This window comes from Poecilia formosa, unplaced genomic scaffold (genome assembly GCF_000485575.1).
Source record: "Poecilia formosa unplaced genomic scaffold, Poecilia_formosa-5.1.2 Scaffold106, whole genome shotgun sequence".
NCBI lineage: Eukaryota > Metazoa > Chordata > Actinopteri > Cyprinodontiformes > Poeciliidae > Poecilia > Poecilia formosa.
In genome coordinates, this window is record NW_006800045.1 from 1,652,501 (window position 1) to 1,676,358 (window position 23,858).

The 23,858-nt window shown below is 38.3% G+C and overlaps 1 protein-coding gene and 1 long non-coding RNA gene across 5 annotated transcripts in view; both read right to left on the minus strand.

Moving 5' to 3' along the window:
• LOC103143276 (receptor-type tyrosine-protein phosphatase T-like) overlaps positions 1-9,764 on the minus strand; it is a 221,905-nt gene extending 212,141 nt beyond the window's left edge. For all 4 annotated transcript variants that reach the window (XM_016675116.1, XM_016675114.1, XM_016675115.1 and 1 more), the window contains exon 1: positions 9,333-9,764. In XM_016675116.1, coding sequence (XP_016530602.1) covers positions 9,333-9,420 — 88 coding nt within the window. In that variant the 5' untranslated portion in view covers positions 9,421-9,764. The remainder of the gene's footprint in view (positions 1-9,332) is intronic.
• Positions 9,765-15,472: 5,708 nt separating this feature from the next.
• LOC103143246 (uncharacterized) lies at positions 15,473-16,289 on the minus strand. Its single transcript, XR_001663008.1, has 3 exons — positions 16,137-16,289; positions 15,684-15,733; positions 15,473-15,573 (listed from the first exon to the last, which is right to left on the minus strand). It is a non-coding gene; the product is annotated as an uncharacterized LOC103143246 (long non-coding RNA).
• Positions 16,290-23,858: the final 7,569 nt, after the last annotated feature.

The following is a 23,858-nucleotide window of genomic DNA, read 5'->3' on the forward strand; positions in this document are numbered from 1 at the left end:
TAAAAATGGCTTCTGCTCTTTAGCTGTCCACTGAGTCAAAGTTGGTCTGAATTTATTTATAGGACATTCATGCGGCGCGTTTCTGAGAACAAAGGACAGAGACACAGATTAAATATAGATCAACACTCTGTCTGTTCTCGACTCTCTCCCTGTATGTCTGCCAGATTTTTTCCTCCAACTTCATCTTTTTAAAGACATTCCAACTCACTGCATCCCTGTCTTCATCTGTTTGCAGAAAGATTGTCTTTTTTAAAAGAGGACTCCTGTTGTGTGAATGTTCTTTAATGGCTCCCATTAAACATGACAAGAGGACTGGGAGCCGTAGCGCTGCTGGAAAAAAGAATGATGAGCATGAACATCAAAGAAGAAGAGTCCTGTCTGTTCCCTTTCAAGGAGCATAAATGATGGCGTATAGACGCCATAACTCCACATCTGAGCTCTTCTTTAACGACTGAAGCAGAGATATGCTCAACTCCTTTTAACAAGTTTCATCAGTAATTAAATATTTTGTCAAAATTAAAATGTATAAATTCCCCTCATTTTGAAAATATGTTTTAATGTTGAAAATAGTTGTGTAATAATTATTTGAGTATTAATTTGAGCTCATTTTTGTGCTTCTTTCCATCTCAGCTCACTTGTAAAATGATAATAGTTATTATTATGACTAAAATTTGCAGTTAAAAACTGAAGAATTCAACCAAAATGTATCAACAGGGAAATCAATTAAATTAAAAACTAGTAGCTGAAACTGCTTGAGCAACAGAATTAAGAGTTTTACAAGAAACAAGCAATTTAATTACAGGCTGGTGACGATCTGGAGTTTTTTCTGGAAATAAAGCCCATCTGTGAGCCATCAGTTATGACACTGAAGGTGGGAAATGACACTAAACTGTTCGTTCTCATTATGGGAAAAAGACAGACAGCCATTTGGTAAGTTTAAAAAAAGTCTGATTGAAATCAAGAGAAACATCTGTTTGCTGTAATATCTGATAAAGACATCAAATTTAAAAGTCAGATTGACTCTGTGGTTTGTTAATTTCTGAATGCTGCTTTCAGCTGCGTCTTTTGGCCAAAGTTAAAGCATCATCAGTCCTGGAGAAGGCCATTCATGCTATTATTAGCTCTAGACTTGGCCCCTGCGATGCTCTCTGTGTCAATGTCTCTTAGTTGAGCCTATGTTGCCGTCAGTTTGACATTACCCTTCTTCAAGTCAGACGCCAGATGCCTTCTTAGTCCAAACAGAACACAAAAACCAACCCAGATCAGGCAGGCAGAGGGGGCAAGAGACCAAGAAGCAAAACAAAACAAAAACCAAACCGAGAGTTCAAGAAGAACGACTAAGAGGTCATAAGATTGAATTTGAAGTTCTGGGGAAACGCACAAAGAAATTCTGGAGCCCAGTGACGAATGAGCCAAGAGACTGGAGGTTGCTGCCAGAGGCACAAGAACCTTGGAGGCTGTCGCCAATGTCACAGTAACCTTGAAGGCCATTGTCGCCAGTGGCTAGAGAATCTAGGGGGCCACATTGCCACAGAATCAGGAACCTAGCAGGTTATCACCAGTGACTCAGGAACCTTTGAGAACATTGCCTTGAGGAACCTAGGAGGCCAGTAACAAAGAAGCTTGTAGCCTGAAGAATGTGCAGGTCATCTGAAGGACAGCGCAGCAGAAAGTCGGGTGGCCATTGATGGAGGCCAATGAATCCAGGTGACAGCGATGAATCCAGGGACTCTTTGCTGGCAGCAAACATTGATGAATCTTGGATGTCAGTAAGGATGGTTTTGAGGATATCAGTGAAGGCAATACAAAACTTTATAGTTGCCAACTTTATCCCAATCTGCTTCTCTTTTTCCAGCTCATTCATCCATCAGTTGTTATTCCTACCTTCATCCTCCTCTCCCTGATCTCAGATCTTTCCCTCACTTCTATTTATCTCCTCTTATCGTTCCCAGGCCTCCACCTTTTCTGTGACTGGCAGGTAAAGTGGTGTGTGCCATGCTTCTCTAACTGTAGAAATTGTTTGTCTATCTGTCCGTCCAGCTGTACTCTAACTTCCAGTCTTTATCTGTTAAAGAAGCTGAGATTCCTTTCTGAGGTAATTATCTGTTAATCAGCTTCAGGCTGGGCCGACACACGCCTCTTTAGGCACAAATACACTCGCTGTAAATACGAGTCCCTTCACATGCTGTTTCCATAAGTGCTTCTGTGCTTTTTGCTGACAGACAGTTGGATGATTGCAGAAATGATGGAAAGATAAGTAGATGGACTGACAGGCAGATGGACGGCAGAGCGGGTAGAAGTGAGGGTAAAGGGAAGAACGAATCACTTGATGGATGTTTAAACAGGATGATTGGAATAAGGAGGCAGCTGAAGGAGTGAAAATGCTCATCAAGATGGAAATATGAGAACAAAGACAGAAGAAGGGAGGAAATGGAAGGAGAGCAGATGCTGGATTATAAATGTGTACACATGGCAGTATATGAGTCAAGTGTTTGCCGTTTGTTCAGATGAGAGCAAACAGTTAGAAGATGGTTTTGCACCTTCAGACTGCTGCTATAAAAAATAAATATGTTTGTGGGGCTTTGTGTGCATAACTGAGTGTAAATAATGAGGGGAACATTTCAGGAGCCCAGCAAATATTGGGATATTTGCCCTCAGCTGTCTTTCTTCTCAGTCTTTCTAAAATCAAACCTTTGCCTATTTTAATTGATTTCTTTTTCTCTGTATTTAATTGGAAGTTTATCTTCCATCGCCTCATTCGGGACTATTTCCCATTTGAAAATAAAATGGTCCGGTTTGAAGATGCTGTTTCTCTCAGATGGGAGGAAAAAACATTTGGACTTTCAGAAACATTTAAGAAAATTACAGAATCTTAAACTGGTGAAACACCAGTGCCACAATCTCCAATGAAGTTTTGGACTGAGTGGGTAAAAATGAAGAAAAAGTTACTTAGAAATTAACACTTTCAAGCCAGACTGAATTTTGTGACATGGGTTAGCCAAATATCTGCAAGGGAAAAGCTTTACGGACGGATGTACAATAACATATTGGAGCCATAGTAGGTAGAAAAAAGCACTGAATTTCCACCAAAAAACTTGCGTTAAATCTCAGATTTTCTTTGAAAAATATCGTGGACATTTTTGCGTTTCAAAAGTCAGAAATTTTCAAGTTTTTCTAGAATATTTATGAGATTAACCGCAAACATTTCTGAGTTTTTCCTCTCTAATTTTTGAGCTGTCAATCATTGTGGTGGTAGCATCATGCTGAGGGCTTTTCGTTGCTGTGTGAGCAGTACTGATGGATTAGACAATGAAGAAGAAACAGAACCATTCCTGTCAGTAAATAGAGAAATCATTACGAAAACCAGGTCACCAAAATTCATATTCAAAAATACTTCATTGATCCCAAAGGGAAATAAAACATTGTTGTAACTCATATCAAGACATTCAAAAGGCCAAACGTCTCCTTAAAGACAGGAGTAAAACAAACAGTTGTTGCTCAGGTTCCTTTTCCATGCAGCAAAAATAATTAATGCTCTTCCAGAAACTACAAAAATTCAAGAGGCAGCATCTCAACAGAGCCATTTGGCATAATTACAAGTTGTGGTGGAGTTTCATTAACCTTGTAACACATTTGCTCAACCTCCAGCCGCCTCTGTTAAAACTTTAACCAATAACAGTACAAATGATGGATATGACCACTAAAACGGACTTAGACAAGAGTTCTAATAAAGTGAATTAAGCTGTAACTGCCATTCTCTCCTGCATTGTAACGTTAGATGATTTTTCTATAAAATATTTGACGCCGGCTCAGAGCCGCCCTGCCAACATATCCATCATCTGAGTAAGATCTCCCACACAGTCTGACATAAATCAAATTTAGTCACTGTGAGAATAAAGTGGGGGATGCTCGGATATCATCTAATATATCTTCTTCCTCTCCTCTCTCTCCTCCAGCCACACTCCATAACTGTCTTTATTACCTTCCTGCTGCTACCCACACTTATTTGTCTCATTTCTTTCTTTATTTTCCTCTGTCATCCACCGCCCTCCCAGCCCCCTCTGGAGCTTGTTGATTCAGCCGACTAAGCAGCCTCTCTAGCCTAGCATCATTTATTAAATATGGATTAATTACTGTGAAACCTCGTTAAGCTTTGCAAAGACCTCCTGCATTTACCAGGAGTTGTTTTAATTAGACGAAAAGAAGTTTTTAATGTGCTACACCATGTTATGTTCTACACCTCCGACATCATAATCATCTCAATCACATCTTGATTTGTCTTATCCTGGCATTTGAGAAACATGCTCTGCATCTTTAGCGATAGGATGCTTCAGCTGGCTCCAAAGTAACAGGAAAACTCAACCAGGAATTACATTTATGTTGCGTTTCTAGCAGTGACTTCATCTGCAAGTAAGTAAGTTTTGAAAGGAGATGCCAACAAGTCGGACCAACTCTCTGGATCTAAAGTCTTAAAGGTGATCAATTATAGTTCCTTAGACAGATTAGAATATGTCTCTGGTCTATGCAAAACATGTTCATTACATTTTTCTACAAAATCATTCTCATGTAATAAGATTTTAATTTGTTCAGTTCTCAAAATGTTGAGATCCTTTCAGAATTAGCTGCTTTATAAAACACCATAGATAGAAATAAAAAAAGGGAAGAGTGCATTTCTCTCAAAAACTCTGAAATTTAAGATTAATCAGAAATGGTTTTTAAAAAATATTGCTGATTTTCAAAAGTAGAAAATGTTCTACTTTAGGAAAGATTGAAAACTCAAAAACTTTTGACTTTAGAAACTAAGAAATATCTTAATTTTTTTCTAGAAAATGTTTTACTTTTAAAACTCAGAAAATGTCTTATTTTTTGCTAGGATGTGATGTTTTTTCAGCCACATCAAAATATGTGTATTTCACAAAACTGAGATGAAAATACGTTTTCACATCATGAGTCATGTGATCAACAACCAGATGTTACTACTGGCAGAAACAACAAAGAAGACGACAGGAAGTGGTTGAAGAACGATGCGTAGCATGTTTGTCATGATCTACTGCATGAACAAACGTATTTACATATGTAACCGCAAGTTTTGCACACATTTGTAGCTATTCGCATCAATATTCGGGCATTCTGTCTGCACTTATGTAAACATGATGATGTAATACAGTGATTAATTATGTGGTTGGCGCCCTCTAGATGTTTCCATTTCATTCAACCAACTGTAAAAGTGGAGTGATTTTTATCTGAAAATTAAGTGACCAGACACGGTGTAGCTGAAGTATCTGAGGAATAAAAGCCGTTGAGTGTGAGCGTTTCTCTCTGAAGGTGGAGTCAGAGTGTAATACACCAGGAGAAATGAGGAGCATCTGCTCCATCGTGTCCCCAGGCTGAAGCTAACAGCCTCTAAAAGACAAAAACAAAAACATTTTCCACCTCATTTCTGTCTGCTGGCGCTCAGCTGCTGAAACATATGAAGGAAACCATCATGTCCACTAGAAAGACACGGAGATCCAGGCTGGGTAATCATTTATGAGCGCTGTGTAATTCATGAGCTTCTGTGAAATTATACTTTTGTAATTTATGTAATTGATGACTGATTGTAATAAATATTTTCAATCTGGCATGATGAAAGAGTTGATGTCCACCGGGCACATATTTTATTTAGGATCCTGTTAAAGAAGCACAGCGCCGAGCTTTGGGAGGACGAAACAAATCATCTGCAACAAACGCTGAGAGTGGCAGAAAGAAGAAAAAAACACGAGTTGAATTAAGTCTGTCAGATTTACCATCTGAACCGTCAGTTCTTTAAATCTTCCTATGGATAAATATTAACGCGCTCTTTAACCACGTCCGGATCTGATTTTTGTTTCTATCACAATGTTTTTACAGTTGTGTTGAAATGACACCTTCAGGGCTAATATTCAAAATCTAAATTACAGATTTTAGTGCTCCTCTGGAATGTGTGGGATTTAAACAGGCTGTTTTCCAACTACAAGAACTTATGTTTAACATAAACTGTTTATCAATATGCATATCCTGGAGAAAGAGAGAAGAATATGCTTCTTACAAGTTGTGTTTAGTTGATTTTATCCCACCAAAGTGGTTCTAGAGATAAACCAAAGTCCCAGTTTAATCACAGAGAAGTGAACTGCTTCTATCAAGACTCATTCACACCAACAGCCTGTTCAAATATGGAGACCGCATGTTTAAAACTCCTATTCTACAGTTATAATAAAACCCTCAGCTGTAATAAAAAAAGATTGTCTGTGGAATAACATGAGCTCAATACTTCCTAACCTCTGACTTTTTAATATTTCTGGTCATGAATGCTGTTAAAACTCCAGCAGCATATTCAGCTGAACATGCAGCTATGTTCATAAACTCTGCCTGGTCTTAATCAGACTATCCGTGGTTCAGTTCTCAGATTTTTCTGTGGAGTGTAACCCCAATTATTAGATTTTTCATGCAGCATATCTAAAATATTTGAAAGAAAATGCATCTTGGAAAGTTAAAATACAAATGTGCAATGCTACGCTACATGCTATCTTTATAAAAGATACATGCTGGAGGTTTCATACTTTTAATTTGCGCAACTTTATGATTAAAGCAAATGCCTCTACTGGTGAACTGTAATGTAACTGAAACATTAAGATGTTTTCCCACCTCACAGTGCGGTATGTTTGATTCGACTCAGAACCAAAACTACATTTGTTACATTTTCAGCTGATGTGGTTCTCTTTCTCACTTTACTGAGTCAAACCAAACTAACTGAGCAACCTGTTCCCCTCCTCGCCTGTGGGGGCGCTTCTCCAAAAACCACTGAAGGAAACGACACAAAAATCTCTAAAGAAGACAATGAGCACAACTCGCAAAATGGAAACAAAAATGGAGAGGCGTCAGATTTTAGGAGATTTTCTCTTTTGTCTTTGGCAAAAAAAAAACTATAAGCCATTTCTTCCTCTAGCGCTAGGCTAGTGCGCTTGTTTTTGTTGTACCTACCCAGAATGCTTTGCTTTTTGGGTGGTCTCTGGTCCGTTTGGCGCACACACCAGCAGCACTCAACATGCGCTGCCATTAGGCTGTCAGTTCGTCAGGCCAATAGAATAAGTGCCGTGGATTAGGCTGACACACAGAGGGAGAACGGCCAGCATACTGAAGAGGTGACACACATCCTGTCATAAAGCTCTCCTGTCTTTAACCACTCAGACAATCAATAACAGTCAGACCTAATCAACTTAGTGTCATTTTCTTTCTCCATCCCACTTTTATTTTTCTGCTTCTGGATGGGAGTGATGAGCGACACAAAGGAGGACAAGACTTATCTGCTTCCCCACAGTCTCGTCCTTTCACCTCCTCTTTGCTTCCCAGCTCTTTTCTTCTATTATTCATCCCGTCTTTCCTCTGCGATCCCGTCCCTGTGACCTCATCCTGTCTCTTCCTCCTTCTCTCATTCTTCCTTAAAGTCTTTCATCTAAACTTCACCTCCCGAACCTTTCCTATCCTCCCTACTCATTCTGTTTTTTCCACTTCCCCTACATGTTCCTGTCACACCTCTCACTAATCATATCACGGCTGTTCTAATTGACCTGAAGGATGTTAAATCCTCCTCAACATGTCGGACCGCGTTTCTCCTTCACTCTCCTCCTTTCATCCTTTTTGTCCTTGCTGCTGAAGAAAATCAAACATAAATCGGCAATATATTACCTGAACTTGAACAAGAAAAGCTCAAAAATAAATCCTTTTTTATGACTTTAACCTCATTAAACAAGCATTACATTTTACCTTTTTCTTTCCTTGCTGTCTAACACACATCTATAGGCTCATTTAAATCTTATTTCACCAAATTTAAGGCCATTGTGTCTAAATTGAGTTCTTTGCTAACTTCAAATCAGTCAGATTGAAGAGGGAGAACAAGGGATCATCAGAAACATCCCGGTGACTCTGAAGGCTTGTGCGCGTGGGAACCTCAGATCACATGGACCAATGTCGCCCTCTAACGGCATGCATGCGAACAACACCCTGAAAAGCTGTTTCTAAAGCAAATTTACAGGGAAAATTACAACATAAAAATCGATTATGCGTAAAAATGTCCAAGTCGGGAGGTTTTGAGTGCATTAGATGAACATTATAAAAAGGAAAGCAAATGCAGCTTTATTTACACGTGGCTGTAAAATTCAGTTTTCACTCTTCCGCAAGGGGTATAAACTAAAGTCTTTTCGGTTTGTTTTTGTTGGGGGGTTTTTTTGTTTGGTTTTTTTTTTTGTTGTTTTTTTTAAATAGAGATTGTTTTAGACATGAATGAGTTTGATTTTGTGTCTGGAGATTTTTAATTGAAATTAACAGCCAACAGGAAAGTCCCGCTGCATCTTTACGCGCGGACAGCGGCTCAGTCTGTGGCTCCGCAGGAACACAGAGGGGAGATGTATGAAGAGTTAAAGGAGGATTCAGAGCTCGGAGACAGTCTCCCCTTCAGAGCAGACTCTTTCTGCGATCCTACAGGTCATGAATACCAAGCAGAGCGAGCTGGGAGAGCGGCATGCACACAAAGCGGACAGGCTGCTGCACTGTCATGCTGAAACCCATCATGGTAAAACTTCAGATCCAGTAATAAATCAACGATCTCTTAAAAACCAGCAGGAAAGCAAAGTTTTAACAGACAGCTGAGTTTACAGAGCGGATGCGTTTCGTTTAAATGTTTACTGAACAATTTGGCTATTATATTCTTACACATAAATGTGTAAATAGTAACATAAAAAGTGAGTATTTCAGGATTAAATAAAATGATGCCCGGTGTTTTAGAGCTTTTCCATACAGTCTTTCAAAACGTGCAGGTTTCGCCAACTCTCCGGTGCGTAAAAAGCGCTCCGGAATATCGGATGATCCCGAAATTTTCACAGAAATTCAGGTAAATTGGCTCAGACTTCTGCCTCCTATATTTGGATCTGAAGGTCGTGGAAAAAGTGAACATGGACATCTGATGGTCAGAGATGTGTCAGGAAATCATGTTTACAGATTTCAGGGCGCAGATACAAAAAGGGAAAACTTGGCGAAATGCTGTAATTTGGACTCGTGTTTAAAACAATTTAAAGCTTTAAAGTTTGATCAGATTCCTGGAGGGAAAACTTCTATCCGCAGAAATTAAACAAATTAAACAAGAAATTAAAGTTCAACACCTGAACTTTAAGGGTTCAGCAGATTCTTTGTGGGTCATATGTCAAGTTTTCTTCGCGGATCAGACATGAAATCAATCCACACAACAATATTCTATTCTTCTTTTGAAAGAAACTTAAAAAAAATAAGAAATAAATTAGAGGAATTAGCGGAATTCCTACCTGGGAAGAACTGCCCTTCAGTAAATCCCAAAAGTACCACGCAGAGAAAAGCTGTCGGCAAAGAGCGACAATAACTCCGTTCATCCATCTCTTCTCCTCTTTCTGTTCTGGTTCTGTTGCACTTCGCCGAACAGAATCACTTTACATACTCCAGTCTGGTCCAGCTGGTGGCTTACCGGTCCTGTCTGCAGGAGGAAGGATAAAATCCGCGCATTGGTGGACGCAAGAACCAGACAGAGACAAGTTGAAGCTCACTCTTCTTCTCTTTCGCTCCTCTCCTCCCGGGTCTGACAAAAAGTGTTTGTGCGTAACTGCGCGTGTCCGTGCGTTTGTAGGCGTGCGCGAGGGGAGAGAGGGTGGCCGTGTGCGTGTTTGCGCGCTCAGACGGTCTGTGACACACTGACGAAGAGTTGGAGAGGAATGAGGAGCGGTGCGCACCACGCCGGGTGCCAGACACGCGCGTAAAGACGCGGCGGTTACCGCGCGCGGAGTTTCCGGTGATGATTTCAGATTAAGATGGAGGGATTATTGCGGAGGAAAGTGAAAAATTAAGCAAAATCGAGTCGGATGTGAGAGAATCTGGAAGCAATTTATGTAAATTTTGTTGGATTTCAAATTTTTTCTTTTGTTTTTTGTTTCTGTTCCCCAAAGTCAAACAAGTTAACACCATCTGTCATTAAATGTTTATATTACAACTTCAGATATTATTAAAATAGAGTTTTAGTAACTGGTTCTCCAGAAAGTTTAAGTTCGTGACAAAATAAACTTTTTATTTCCTGTAAATTGAGAAAGATAGAATATTCCATTTAGGTGTTTCACAGGTTCCATTTAGTCGATATAAACTTTTAATCGTCTCTGGTGAGGCTCTGTGTTTGATTAAAAGCTAGAGTTTGGAGTTTTTTGGTTAAATGTTGGTTTTTATTTTGTGGGGCAGACATCGCATCTCTTCCGCCCCGCCGTTTTCCTCCAGCTTTACGCGCCAGCTCCCGCAGGTTTCCCCCGGGTCCCGCCGCCTGTTTTCTCCGCTAAGCGATCCGTTTCACGCTCGGACTGAACTCATTCTGCTGCTTTTCGTTCTGAGTCTCTCCTTCTTTCTGAGATCCGCCTGTCAGCGCGGGATTCCTGTAACTAGAGCTGCTTTTTATTAACTCTCCCTTCATTAAGACACACATAAACACACACAAAATGCACAATATAATTATTTCAAACTGATTTGACAATTTAAAATAAAACTTTCATCAAGGCTCACTGCTGTAAAACCCAGATAAATTTCTCCTTACCTTCTGCATAACTTGATGAATCCAGTTAATTCATCCACTTGAATCTAATACTCAGTGAGATAATAACAGTTTTCAGGTTTGTTATGATTCTTTAAATTTCACTTATCTGCTCTTTTCATAATTTCTTTATATTTCTTGTCTTTCACCATTTTTGTTTGTTCTGTTATGTTTTAGATTTGTTTCATTGTGTTAGTGTTTATTTCTGTTCTGCTTTCCTTTCCCAGCTGTTAATTATTTCCTCATTTTGCTGCTTTCCCAGCTGCATTCACTCACCTGTCATTAGCCCCTCTAGTTCCTTTGTCATTCCCATTCCGTCCTCAGTATATTTATAGGAAACATAATATACAAACATTCTCATTTTTCACATTTTTTTGTTCTTCCATTTGCATCTCTACTGATTCTAAAAACAGCCCAAGCCCTTAAAACAATGTTTTTTGCCAATAACTTAATGTTTTTTGGTGTCTGGAAAATGAGCCATTTCAAAATCTTCCAGAATTCCAGGTACTGTCTGTTACCCAGTAACCCCAACCTGTTACCTAGCAACCCAAGCTGAGTTCCAACACCTTTGGTCAGCTGGTTTTACCAGTGTATATGCTGTACAATGACTGCTGGAAAAGACAAGTGTTTTGTTGTTGACTTAACCTCCAGAAATCAGTTGGTGCATTATCATTTGTGCAGGAGGCTCCACTTCTGCTTTTCAAAGATTTACAGTTGTATAATTGCACATCTGTTTGCAGCCATTTTCAGTGTAAACGTTGAATTTTGGGGCATGGTCAGCAGCAGATTATTTGGATTTAAAGTGACAAGAGGTCCTAACAGCTCAAAATAGGCAGAGCTGATCCGACTAAAATCTCATTATGTAAGAATGATTGTGTGCAAAAAATTTAATAAACATGTTTTGTAATGCCCATAGAGCTATTCCAACCAATTCTATTCAATCTGAAAAGAATTGGTAACTTAATGACTAAAGTAAAAGTTGAGCTGAAACATTAGAATGCAACTGAAATGTGACACCGTGACGAAACCTAAAATTATAATAATGACTAATCAGTGTAGAATCAGACCAGGCCACTGTTTGTTTTCCCCCTCATCTGAACAGACCTGCAGAGCCCTCTGGTGCACAGCCACCGCCCTCTGCCCTGCAGTTTGGTCTGTTCTGGGTCTCAGGATTGATTTCACTCAGGCCTAAAGTTCCCCACTGGTGACTGGATGACCTTTCAGCAGCTCAGAATGTCTCTGCATGTGACATCCACGATTACATTAACATCATCCACAAAAAATAAAACAATATGTCAAACGCTTTAATCTGAAGTAACAAGCAGCCGTCCACCCACGTAACGTTCACAGCTGACCTAATTCCTGCAGTTCGCCAAGTGCCTGCTTGTCTTTCTTTCACTCTGTGGAGTTTTTATTTCCGATTCGCTCGCTATAATTTTAGAACAAATACTTTGGGTCAGTTTTTTGGTTTCATAAGCACAAACTGCAAAATCAAATCTTACAAAGTGTTTTTGTCTAGTTTCTGGTGCACATGTTTTATTACACTTGAACTAAGGCAAAACTAACTTTCAGCAAAATATAAGAGCTTGTTTAAGTCAATAATTTCTTAATATTTATTTTTAAAAAGTACTGGTTTAACTGGAAGACTATTTCATTTATACTAAGGGGAATATGTCTTTTAATGAGTGAAATAATCTGTCAGTTGAATTAGTTCTTTATCATCAATATTAATGAATTATTTACTTAAACTCCTACTTCTAGCTAAAACATTACTTGTAGGTCAGTTTTGTCTTATTGAAATGCGCTCAGATATTTGAGTTGTAAACTAGACCAAAAATTCTTGGTAAGATTTGTATTTTTTGCAGTGTGGTGTGAATGTAAAGTCTTTAAAACACATAGAGGTTCCTACGACTTATGGGTTCAAAAAGTAAGGGAATTATATCAAATGGAAAAAATAACCTACTCATTAAGACTTCAAAAAATTACTTGTAACCTGGGCTGGGGGCAGCAGAAACTCTGTTGATTAAATGAGTCTAACAAGTTTGTCTTTTGGCATATGGTGTTTAGCTGTCCCGCCCAAAGTGTATCCTTACTTTAGGGTTGTTTGGTGATGAGTCTACAGATGTGATGCTGAGGTTGTAAGATGTCATGCTAACATGTTTTATTTGTTTTTTATTTTTTGGAAAACTTCATCTTGTCAACACTTGTGTTATGTACTACTGATGTATGGCTGTATAACTGCTCTGTAAAAATAATAAAAGTTCTAAAAAAAAAAAAACATAAATGTGAACACATGGTTTCTAATGTTTCTCAGCCCAGTGCCCTTCAGAAATCCCCACCGACTCTCTGGTATTTGTCTCCTTCCCTTTCCAGGTGAGCGTGACAGGATGCATTAAATTCAGTAAATTCCACGCAGCCTTTTGGGACGGTCCAGGCGATATTTATCCGTACGACTAAACGCTGCTCAGTTCGACATGATGGCTGCCAGGAAGCGGAGGACGGCTTGTTGCTCAGCAGGGTGCAAAGCGCCGTGGTCGATCAACATGGCTGTGCTTTAGAATGGCAGCTGCCAATATAATAAGAATATTCATCTACATCCACTGTGTACCCAGACTCTTTACACTAATTGTTTATATGAAAACATTATTTCCAATTGTAGATATATCCTTGCATCCCTGATCAGTAAAACTTCACCCACTGCTGCCTGAATCATATCACATTATCTATTTTGTGTTACATCTATTGTATTATTGATTTTGAAACGTATAGTTACGCAAATAGATAAATTCCTGCTGTAAATAGTGGTACTTTTTAAATGTTATTGTTTGGAATATCATCACTTGTTGTCGATTTGATCTTTATGGAGTGACAGAGCAATAAAAGGTTGATGTAAGCGGGTTAGTTAGTCTAGTTAAGTTAACTTATCGAGAAAACCATTGAGAAAAAGTATATGCAGAAACAGGAAGTTAAGTCGTTACCTTGCAGAAACCATTTATAAATGAAATCATTATCTCTAGAAAACTATCAGGGAAAAGAAAATGCAGAAAATGTCCACCTTCGTCTTCCGCACAATCCATCCGGTTTGCATTTCAAACTCAGATCTGATTGGTACTTCAGATCCAAATGAGAATATAAACAGGAGAAACATTTTACCGCAGAATCTGCAGCTAAGAAAAAAAAGGAAAATTAATTATACAAGTTTTTAGTGTTAGAAACACCCGACTGGTGGGAGCGCGAACCTTTGAGTCGTCCAGTTCTGCTGTAACTGAACAGCGCAGTATTAGTTTCTTCTTTAACCTGAAAGCCTGCAGGTCTGCGTCCTTTTCGACCTCCCAGATCTTCCCTCTGCCCCACTTTCTCCTCCGCCTACATTATGAATTTCTGTGCTGACAGGTAATGAATATTTCCATTATTCAGTGCTGCAGAAATCAATGTCTCATTAACATGAGGCCGTGTTTGTCCAAGGCACGATCGGGACACAAGCGTCCGTATCCTCTTCACCTCTACATCATCACTTATTTATTACAAATCAATTATGCAGAGTCGCAGCAGTTTGTTCAAGTCTCTCCAAGTTCACTGTGATGGGAATTATTTCAGGACCAGTAAATTATAAGACTGACTCTGAACAACTGGATTAAGTATTTATTTAAACTCTTGAGTCCTGACGGAAATGGGAGGAAATCCATAAGACTAATTTTAAATGCATTATTTGTAGTTATTTTTAAACACATTTCATGTGCTGAGGCACATGCAAAAAACATTTCTCACATTTACAGGTGGATTTATAGTTCCCTGCAAAAGTGTTCATGCATATTGAGCTTAAATGCTGTAGAAAGTTATTTATCTTTTTGTCCTAAATTTCTGCTCACTGTATATTGAAGGCTGCTAAGTTTATTACTCTGATGGAGTGACTGGCACTGTGCAGCACCACTTTAAGCATCAGTGCAAATACAAACACAAAAAAACAAACTTAGAGCAGTAAAATAATCCATCCAACCAAACAAGTTACAATTCAATAACAGGAGAAATATTCAGGCATAATTTAAGCCTTATGACAGAGAATTAAGACCAAATTAAAACAATTTAAATTACTATAATAAAAAACATAAAATTACTAGCATAAACCCTTATGAGAATAAAGTTGAAATAACACAAGAAAAAGTTGAAATAAAACCAGAACAAAGTTGTAATATTATGACTTTATTCTGGTAATATTACGATTTCATTCTTGTAATACTACAACTTTAGTTTCAAATCATTTCAACTTTATTCTTGTACAGCATATTGTTGTAATTAAATGTTTTTTAATTCTAGGTATGGCCCTAATACTACATCCTATAATCCCCACCAACACTGGAATTTATTTTTTTATTTATGTATTTATTTTAACAGCAATGGCGCAATGCCCGATTGTTGATTGTGATTCAACAATCGGGAGCTTTTTGAAGCATCTCATTTTCCACACACCAAAAACCATTAACTTATTGCCAGAAAAGACTGGGAAAAGAGCGTCTTTGGTGATTTTTTTTTTAAAGCACAATTGAACTCCAGATCCATTGTGGTAGACTATTTGTGTAACTCCTTGGTCAGCAATGTACGCCAGCATGTGCTAATCCATAGGATGTGACAAGTTTTCATATTAAAAGTACACGTTTCCATTATTTACTTACCATTTCACAATAATGGTGTGCCTTAAAGCCCCTCTTCCACATGTTGACCTCTGCAGTCTTCAGCTTGCCAACAGGTGTTTCTCGTGACCTTTAATAAAAGAAAACAGACTTCTGCCTTGTACCACAAAAAACCCTGAAAACTGTTGCTATTCTTGGCATAAGAGTGATGGCTTTGAATCTTACTCCATCCAGCCTGAGCACGAAGAAACTTGAATCCAGAGTTTTCACCCTACAAACAGCATGTCATTTTGGCTTGTGATGGAGTGTGTAGTACTGATGTGGAGAGAATAACTCCTTTAAAACAAACAGAGATCACTCAGTTCAACAGTGATGTCTCACAGAGTCATATCTTTGGAGAATAGATATCTGCAGGAATGCGTTTCCAGCAGGGACAGTTTTCAAACCTTTGACTTTATTGAAGGCTCTCAGACTGTGAGGAAACCTCAACACGGACCTAAAAACAGAAATTATATCTCTCAGGTCCAGTTATTGTATTTTGTGTTGCTTGTTTCTGTGGAAAAAAATATACTGACATCATTTAAAAAACATTCCCTGTGATAAATAGCTTACAACTTTCTATTTTGTATGTTTTGGGCAAATGAGAAGAACAGTATTCAGTCCACTGCAAGCCCACACAATACAAACCCTGCCCCGTTGACAGAAACAGGCCCATTTATGCGTTAGCATTGGCTAAATTAGCCGCTAACCTAAATAACCGTTAGCGTTAGCCTTGGATAGGCTAACAACTAGCATTCCTAGGCTGCTGGACCGCAGCGTGTTCTTTTTGTTTTAAAACTTTATCAAGAAAAATGGTTGGCATACAATATTTGTAAGCAACATAAGTTAGATTTATATACCTGCTCTTTTATCAGTGTTCACTGTAATCCAACGGATTATCAAGAAATAAACATGATGAACAACACGGAGCTGAAGTTCGCTTCCGATTGAGACCTCCGGTTCGGCAAATGGCTAAAGGGCGATTCCGTCTCATTTCTCTACTACCGTGAGCGTCTTTATTTTGCTCTAAATCAGTGTTTCTCAACCCTGGTCCTCACCGTCCCCCCTGCTCTGCATGTTTTAGATGTGTCTCTGAGCTGATTCAAATGATTGCATGACCATCAAGTGCTGCAGAAGCCCGTTAATCACCCAGAGATACAATTCAGGTGTGTGGCAGAAGGGAAATACCTAAAACATGCAGGACAGGGGGGCGATGAGGACCAGGATTGAGAAACACTGATCTAGCTTAAGGACATCAGCGCTTACTGGCAGAGAAGAACCTTTGGGTTACATCTGGTTTTTTTTCAACTAATTTAGATTTGTTGCTGTGTTTAAGGCAGGATTTGCAGTTTAGTGTAAGATGAGAATTGAGGGTCAGTTTATTCAAGCCTGAACTTTTTTTTTTGGTTACTCTAAATCAGGGGGGCCCAAAGTTGGTCCTCGAGGCCCGGCGTCCTGCATGTTTTAGTTCTCTCCCTGGTTGTAGTAACAACTTGTCAATGTTCTTCTTAGGCCTTCTAACGAGCCATCATTTGATCCAGGTGCGTTAAAAGGAGAGAACTAAAACATGCAGGAAGCCGGCCCTCAAGGACCGACTTTGGGCACCCCTGCTCTAAATTGCCCTGAAGTACTGCTTCAGGACTTGTTTCTCTCCAAGTTCCCTGCGACCGAGCATGGGTCAGTCTGTAGACAATGGATTGATGATTGAAAACCTAACATAAGCCATCTATTGACTTAAAGTTAAAGAAGGAACCCTGTAAACCACTACCTCCTAAAATAACACCCACGTTTGTTTCTCTCAGATTCAGCACTTGAAGAAAGTATGACCCGACCCACATAATAAATTCTGCTAATTTCCGAACCAGCCCCGCATCACAAGCGTTTTCTTAAAATTAGATGAACTATGTTTGAATTGATGGTGTTTTGTGTTGAAATGGGAGCCAACTGGAGGTCATACAGTCTACCCACTGTCTGATTTACTGCCGTGTCACTGATAATATCCTGCTGCCGCTGTGATAATGTCCTTTCCACATCCTGCGTCCACATTACCCTTTACTATATGCTTCTGTATTCATCTAATGCAACACAGGTGGTTCTTTCCTCACTCGACAAACGTGGCTCATTTGATTAAATATTACGATTGTTGTTAAACCGCCTGTCTGTTGTGGTTCTTTTCATCTTCTGCCTCTGATTCTTGTTTTGCTTAGATGTGTTTTTTCTTTGCCATTACTGTTAAATTGCACTACTTTATAAATATTGGTGATTCACTCAGTAAACAAAGTTCAGTCACATATATTTATATATACATTTATTTTAATAAGTAAATTAGTGTGTGCATTTCTTCCACAGTGGAATGCATTTCCTTACTTTAAATTTCTAAAAGATGTTGCAGTTTTTTTCTCCACCTAAGGAGATAATGAATTAAATGATGGAGCTTCTTCATTTAACACTAACATTATATATCAAATATGTCTTGAAAGAAATGTTACTTCCTGATTTAATACCTTGAAATTGTGCCTATGTCTCTTTAAAGACTCTTTTTTCTGAAACTATGTTTTTTCCATACTACAACACTTCTATATTAACCTTATAACATTTTTACCAGCGTTGCTCTAAGAAGTAGCTCCTATAATGAGCTCAGCAGTTCTAATTTTTCTGGCTAGTCTGAAGGAGCTGAGTGGGGGAGGAGCTACGCCTCAAAGGCGGGGCTAGGTCCAGCCAGGCGTTTAGCACAACTGAATGGTTGCCAGCGTGATTAAAGGATTGCTCAAACCTCCATGAAAAAATTAAGGTAACACTCCAGGTTTGTTTCTGATGAGGGAATAACATTATAACATGATGGAAAGTTTCTGACCAAGCATATTCACTTATCTTTAATCCAAAGTCATTCTTAAATGGCTCTGTGCTTTATATGTGTCACATCATCAGAATATTCTCTCTGCTCACTTTAAACTGCATCCTGGTTTGGAGTATTTAGTCTGACTAGCATCAATCTGCTGCACCAGCTGCTGGCGGAGTACAACACAAAAAATGTCATTTAGGTGGTATAAAAATGCTGTTTGCAAAGCACTTTTTCATGTCATACAGACCATGTTATATGCAATAATATAACAATTTATTGACTTGTTTTGTAAGGCTGAACAGAGGTTTATGGGCAGTGCTTTATTTTGTTTAATGCCCTTGCTGCAGGCGATACAGCTTACCTTTCCCACTGTGTGCACTTTCATTCTCAAACTGAGGGCTTTTATGGAACAAGTCACTTAATTTCACGCGTTTGGCTGACTCGTTTTTTTCATGCTCTGTGGTTTTTAATTCTTGCCTTTTCTGCACCAGATTTAGTCTTTTTACTACCGATTTCATCTAAACGTTCGGTTTCTGAGCGAGAGGCTCAGCTGGCAGTCGGCCTTGGTGCGACTGGCCTGTGTGTCTGCAGCACAGCGAACAGCTTCTCTGTTTTAACCGGGCCACTGGCTCGGTTCTACACCAGCCCTCATAAACCAAACCAACCCTCCTGAAATGTTCCCAGTTCTCCTAATCAGCTACTCTTGGCTTATTGCAGATAAAAATATTCAATAACTTGTACATTATTAGGCGACAAGGATGAAAAAAAAGTCTGACTTTAATCTCAGAAACAAAATATTTTAAACTATGAAAAATCTAATTTTAAAACTCAAATCTATGAAGTAAATTTGGGATAAGTTCAGTGTGGATAAAGTTCAAGTTTACAAATTCTATAACAAGGAAGAAACATTCATGTGATTATGTTCATGTACTAACAACATAATTAACACACACCTAAGGATGTTTATTTATTTGGACTGATAAATTGACAAGAAAGTCAGAATTTTGAGACAAAAAGTCAGACAGAGAAAGGATTGTAAACAAAACACACAAAAATAATTGATCACAACTTTATCTGACTTCAGTATATGAGTCCCAAACTCGAATCCATAGCTGCGTTTCCATTACTAAAGTACGCAAAACTTGGTTGCTTTTCTGCTAATGTCAAAATTTACACAATTTCACAATTGCAGTGTCTCCATTAAATAAGAAATGCCATTAAAATCACACATAAATATGTTTGTTTATGTGACGAGTCATTAAAAAACATTCTCCTCCTATCACTTCCTGTTGTCTTCTTCGTCGTTTCCAGCAGTAGTAACTTCAGACTTTTGATCACGACTCATGATGTGAGAAAAATGTTTCTATTGCAGCTTTTTTGCAAAATACATTAATCCCGATAAAGTCAAAGTAGAACATAATCTTAGTGCAAAACTTTATCATAAAACATGGGTTTTTTTACGTTGCCATCTTTCCATTTGGCAAATTTATTTTCATAATTCCAATTTGAGAAATTTTAATGTCAGTGGAAACGGAGCTACTGATTTTTCATATTCCTTTTTAAACTTCCTCTGCTCAGATTGCACATTTTTTATTTTTCCCTCTTTGCTTAGCTTGATTTTCACTTCATTTTCCTGTAATTTTCCCTCTTTATTTCTTCATTTATTCCCTTGCAGCTTCTTTCCTTCTTCCTGTCAGCGATCTATGCCGCTACCTGTCTACCTTTGTGTTTTGTTTTTTTTTATTTCGGTCTCCCTCTTTTGCCCCCTGCCTTCCTTTTCAGGCTGTGCTGGTTCATTACTCTGCACCCTGCCTTGATGTGATTTCAATGCAAATAGAGAGCTAAACTTAAATGGATCAGGTTGTGTGAGTCGACGCAGACAGGAGAAAGGGAAAGATCTGAGTGCTCAGCTGTGAACGACTTCCATTCTTCTGATTTCCCAAACGGAGAGGCATCCATCATTCCTGCAGAGAGAGGCTGAGTGGAGATGGATGTTGTCTCTCCTGCAGCTGTAAATCACTCCCAATCACATATAAAAAAAAATCCAGCCTTCAATTTCTTTGAAACGTGCATGGTCGCATTTGCACTTCACACACACTCATGTTCTCACAATCCACACAAAGACCACCTGCATGGAAATTTTGTCAGCTTTTATGGGGGGAAATGACTTCTGACGGGGAAATGGAGATTCTCAGCTCCCACAGAAGAAAACAGGGAGTTCCTGCTGTAATGAATTTGATCTAGCAGATGTCACTGAATTTCCTTTATTCATTGTCTTTTTGTTTCTGATTCGATATGAGTGTATGTGCATGTTTTACCAGATTCTACAGTGATCAGTCTTGTGCTAAATAAAACTAATCGAAAGAGATAAAAATGACTGAATTAAATGTTAAACTTCAAATCTAGCTTTTGCTCCCAAACTGCTGATTTAAAGGTAAAGTTTCTCTGGAAATTCCCGTCTTTTGTTATGGATTCTAGAACTAATTTAAACTTTTTTTCTTGTCCTGTATTCTGTCTGTTCATTACATAATTTTAATGTAAGAACTTGCCCCTGTCAGAGTTAAATGGAAGATGGGATTTTTTAGAAGCAATTTTCTATGTATTGTGCTATAATGCCAATTGTGTCTCCAGGGAGAATCAATGTTTTTATGTGCAGGTAAAGTGCTGGCTTGGATTTCAATTAGATGCTCCCTCAGGCTCCAACTGGCACAAAGAGAGCTGGATATTAAATATCGTCAATTAAAGTATTTCTGGTGTTAATCCTAAATGCTTTTCTACATTAATTTGTACCATTTCCTTCCTCCAAAACATTTCAAGGTGCAGCATCAATGTGCTAAGGCAGGTAGAAGTCAGCCTGTCTTTGTTATGCCTCTGATTCATCAGGAAAGTAATCCTGGCAGGCCGATGCTCTCACTGCGTTCCCGCACATATCCACTAGGTGGCACATTCGCTGAATCTTTCAAATCACCTTCGTACGAGTCCAGCTGCAAGTATTAGATGCTTAGCCGAAATTTGACCTTCCAGCTTAGAAAATGTGTGTCAGAGTGAAAAAGAACGATAACCAACAGCAAAATAAGTGACTTCCTGTTGGAAGGGGGTGGGGCTAAAATGGTGTCACCAAATTAGCGTGAGAACATAGCTCAATATAATTACGCAATTTGACATCTCGAAAATAAATTTCTTTAATGGAAACAGCAAATTTTTGAAAACTTGGGCAATTTTGGCACGAGAATGAGGTGGGGGTTTTTATTTGGCCAAATTTAAATTGTTTTTGCAAAGCTGCAATGGAAACACAAGTCATTTGATCAACAACCCGATGGCACAAACCCTGAAGAAGAAGACAACAGGAAGACGACCCGTCCACCCGGTCACATCTGCTAATGTACGAGTAGAAATAGTCACCCCACTGCTGAAAATTGGACAAAAAAATGGTATTGGACAAAATCAGAATCAGGATGTCAGGGTTTTTAAAGAAAGGTTGAGCACATCTTCACTGATTTCACATGTAAAAAGATACAGTACAAAACTCATACAGTTTTGTAGGAGGGCACCCTGCACCCACCTGCAGACTGCAACTAAGAGCCAAAATGCAACTAAGAGCCAAAAACTTTTATTGTTTTTATTTTTTAAATAGCCTGCATACGCACCATTTCTAATACCGCTCTGGGAAACTGCCCTTTTAATCAACAATCGCTTACTGTTCTTGCAGTATTGCATGATACAAATGAATAATAGAAAAACAAGCATTTTTTTCTCTGTGATGGGGAATTTCAAAAATGTTGACATAATACTAAATCCTTTCATCAGCCACATTTTCCACCAATCTAATTTAATTTTTCTAACTGTTCTCTGCAGAAACATAATTTCCTGTTTAGACAGCTTGATTTATGCAATATTTACTAAGAGTGTATTGGTGTTTGAAAAACCCCCAAACAGTATTAATAATTCAGCCCCTCAGTATTGCTTGCTGTCAGCTGGTATTGGTTCAGGTTCAACCTGCATCTGGGTGCAGTGAGGATGCTGAGCTGGCATAAAAGGCCAAACAATTCTTATGATATTCTGACTGAGAGAAGAAAAGGGCAACATATTTTAGAGTTGCTTTCACAGCATAGCTGCAATCTGCAGAAGAAATATTTTACATTTAACTCTGCAGATACAGTGGGGAAAATAAGTATTTGATACAACACTGATTACTGAAGTTCTCCTACTCATGAAAAAAATTGATATTGCAAGATTTTTACATATTTAATTATTTTATTGCATAAAATAAGTAATTTGTGAGTGCATAAATACAGCCCTTTATTACTTTCATAAAGGTTTCACAAATCACAAACTAGGCTTTAAATATCCAGCTTTTAGTTTAAACTAATGCAGTAGTCCATGTTTGATGACTGAGATTTGACGGTTTTAAACACCACAGAGAAGATTGGAGATGATGGCAGAGTTGGTTGAGTCCAATCAGCAAGAAGACGAAGCTGAAGACCAACACGGAATCAAACAGCACTAACCTCTGGGTGGAGACCCTTTAAAAACCCACACAGATCAACTTTTACAATGTTTTTTCTCACTTTTATCCTCTATTCAACAGGAATGAAAGTGACTGAAAAACTTGTCATGGTGTAGTGTTTCATATCAGTGAACATCAATAATTATTGGTCACATTTATGTTTTAAATATTTGAAATGCTGCCAAACTGGTGGTATGACCTTCCCTGTTTTATCCAAAGTTTTCACTTCATGCTCTTTTTTTATTTTTAAGCAGCTATGAGGCACAGTAGCAAAACTTTAAACTGTTACTGCGCAAGTTACTCAGCAGGTCGTTGCTAGGTAACCAAGGAGTGAGAGAGTTGCTAGGTAACCAAGGAGTGAGAGAGTTGCTAGGTAACCAAGGAGTGAGAGAGTTTCTGTGACAAGTTCTGATCAGAAACTTTCACATTTTGCACTTGCTATGCTAGGTTCAGGAGAAAGGCAGCAAAAAACATTTCAATAAATTATTATATTTTATAATAATGTTTGAAAAACTATGATGGAATATTAGGGCTATAAGAAGGAAGAATTAAAAAATGAAATTACGAGAATAAAGTCAAAATAATATGAGAAATCATAATAATATGGGAATAAAGTCAAAGCATTATGAGTTTAAAGTTTTAACATTATGAGAATAAAGTCATGTTATAAACATAAAGTTGTAATATTAACTCTTTATTCTTGTATTATTATGACTTTATCATATTATTATTTCGACTTTATTCTCATACAAGTTTATTCTTGAAAAATTATCACTTTATTTTTGTAATTTTATCACTATACTCTGGTAATTTTCCATTATTTTCATATCGTGCCCCTAAAAAAAGAAATTGAGATTATTTAAAAAAAATAATTTAAATATATACTCTTACATTTTTGCTTTTCCCCCCTCATCTTCCCTCCAGCCTTCTGAGGCGCCCCCTTGTGGCCCCCATATTGAGAAACACTGTTGTAATAGATAAAAATAACATGCTGGAGTTTTGATGTTTGATGCAAAATCAAAGACACTTGTCCAACCATTCATGTGTTTCTAGTTATTTGGTGTTCAAATGTGCATAAAAACAATAGATACTACAAACACTTAGTATTTTTCTTAGCCAGTGTCAAGCTAAAGAAAGTTTCTCGGTTACACTTCAATTAATAAACTACAAACAAACACTGTGTACATCCCAACGTCATTCCTGTAAACATTCCCTTGTTCCGCTGTGGAAGGA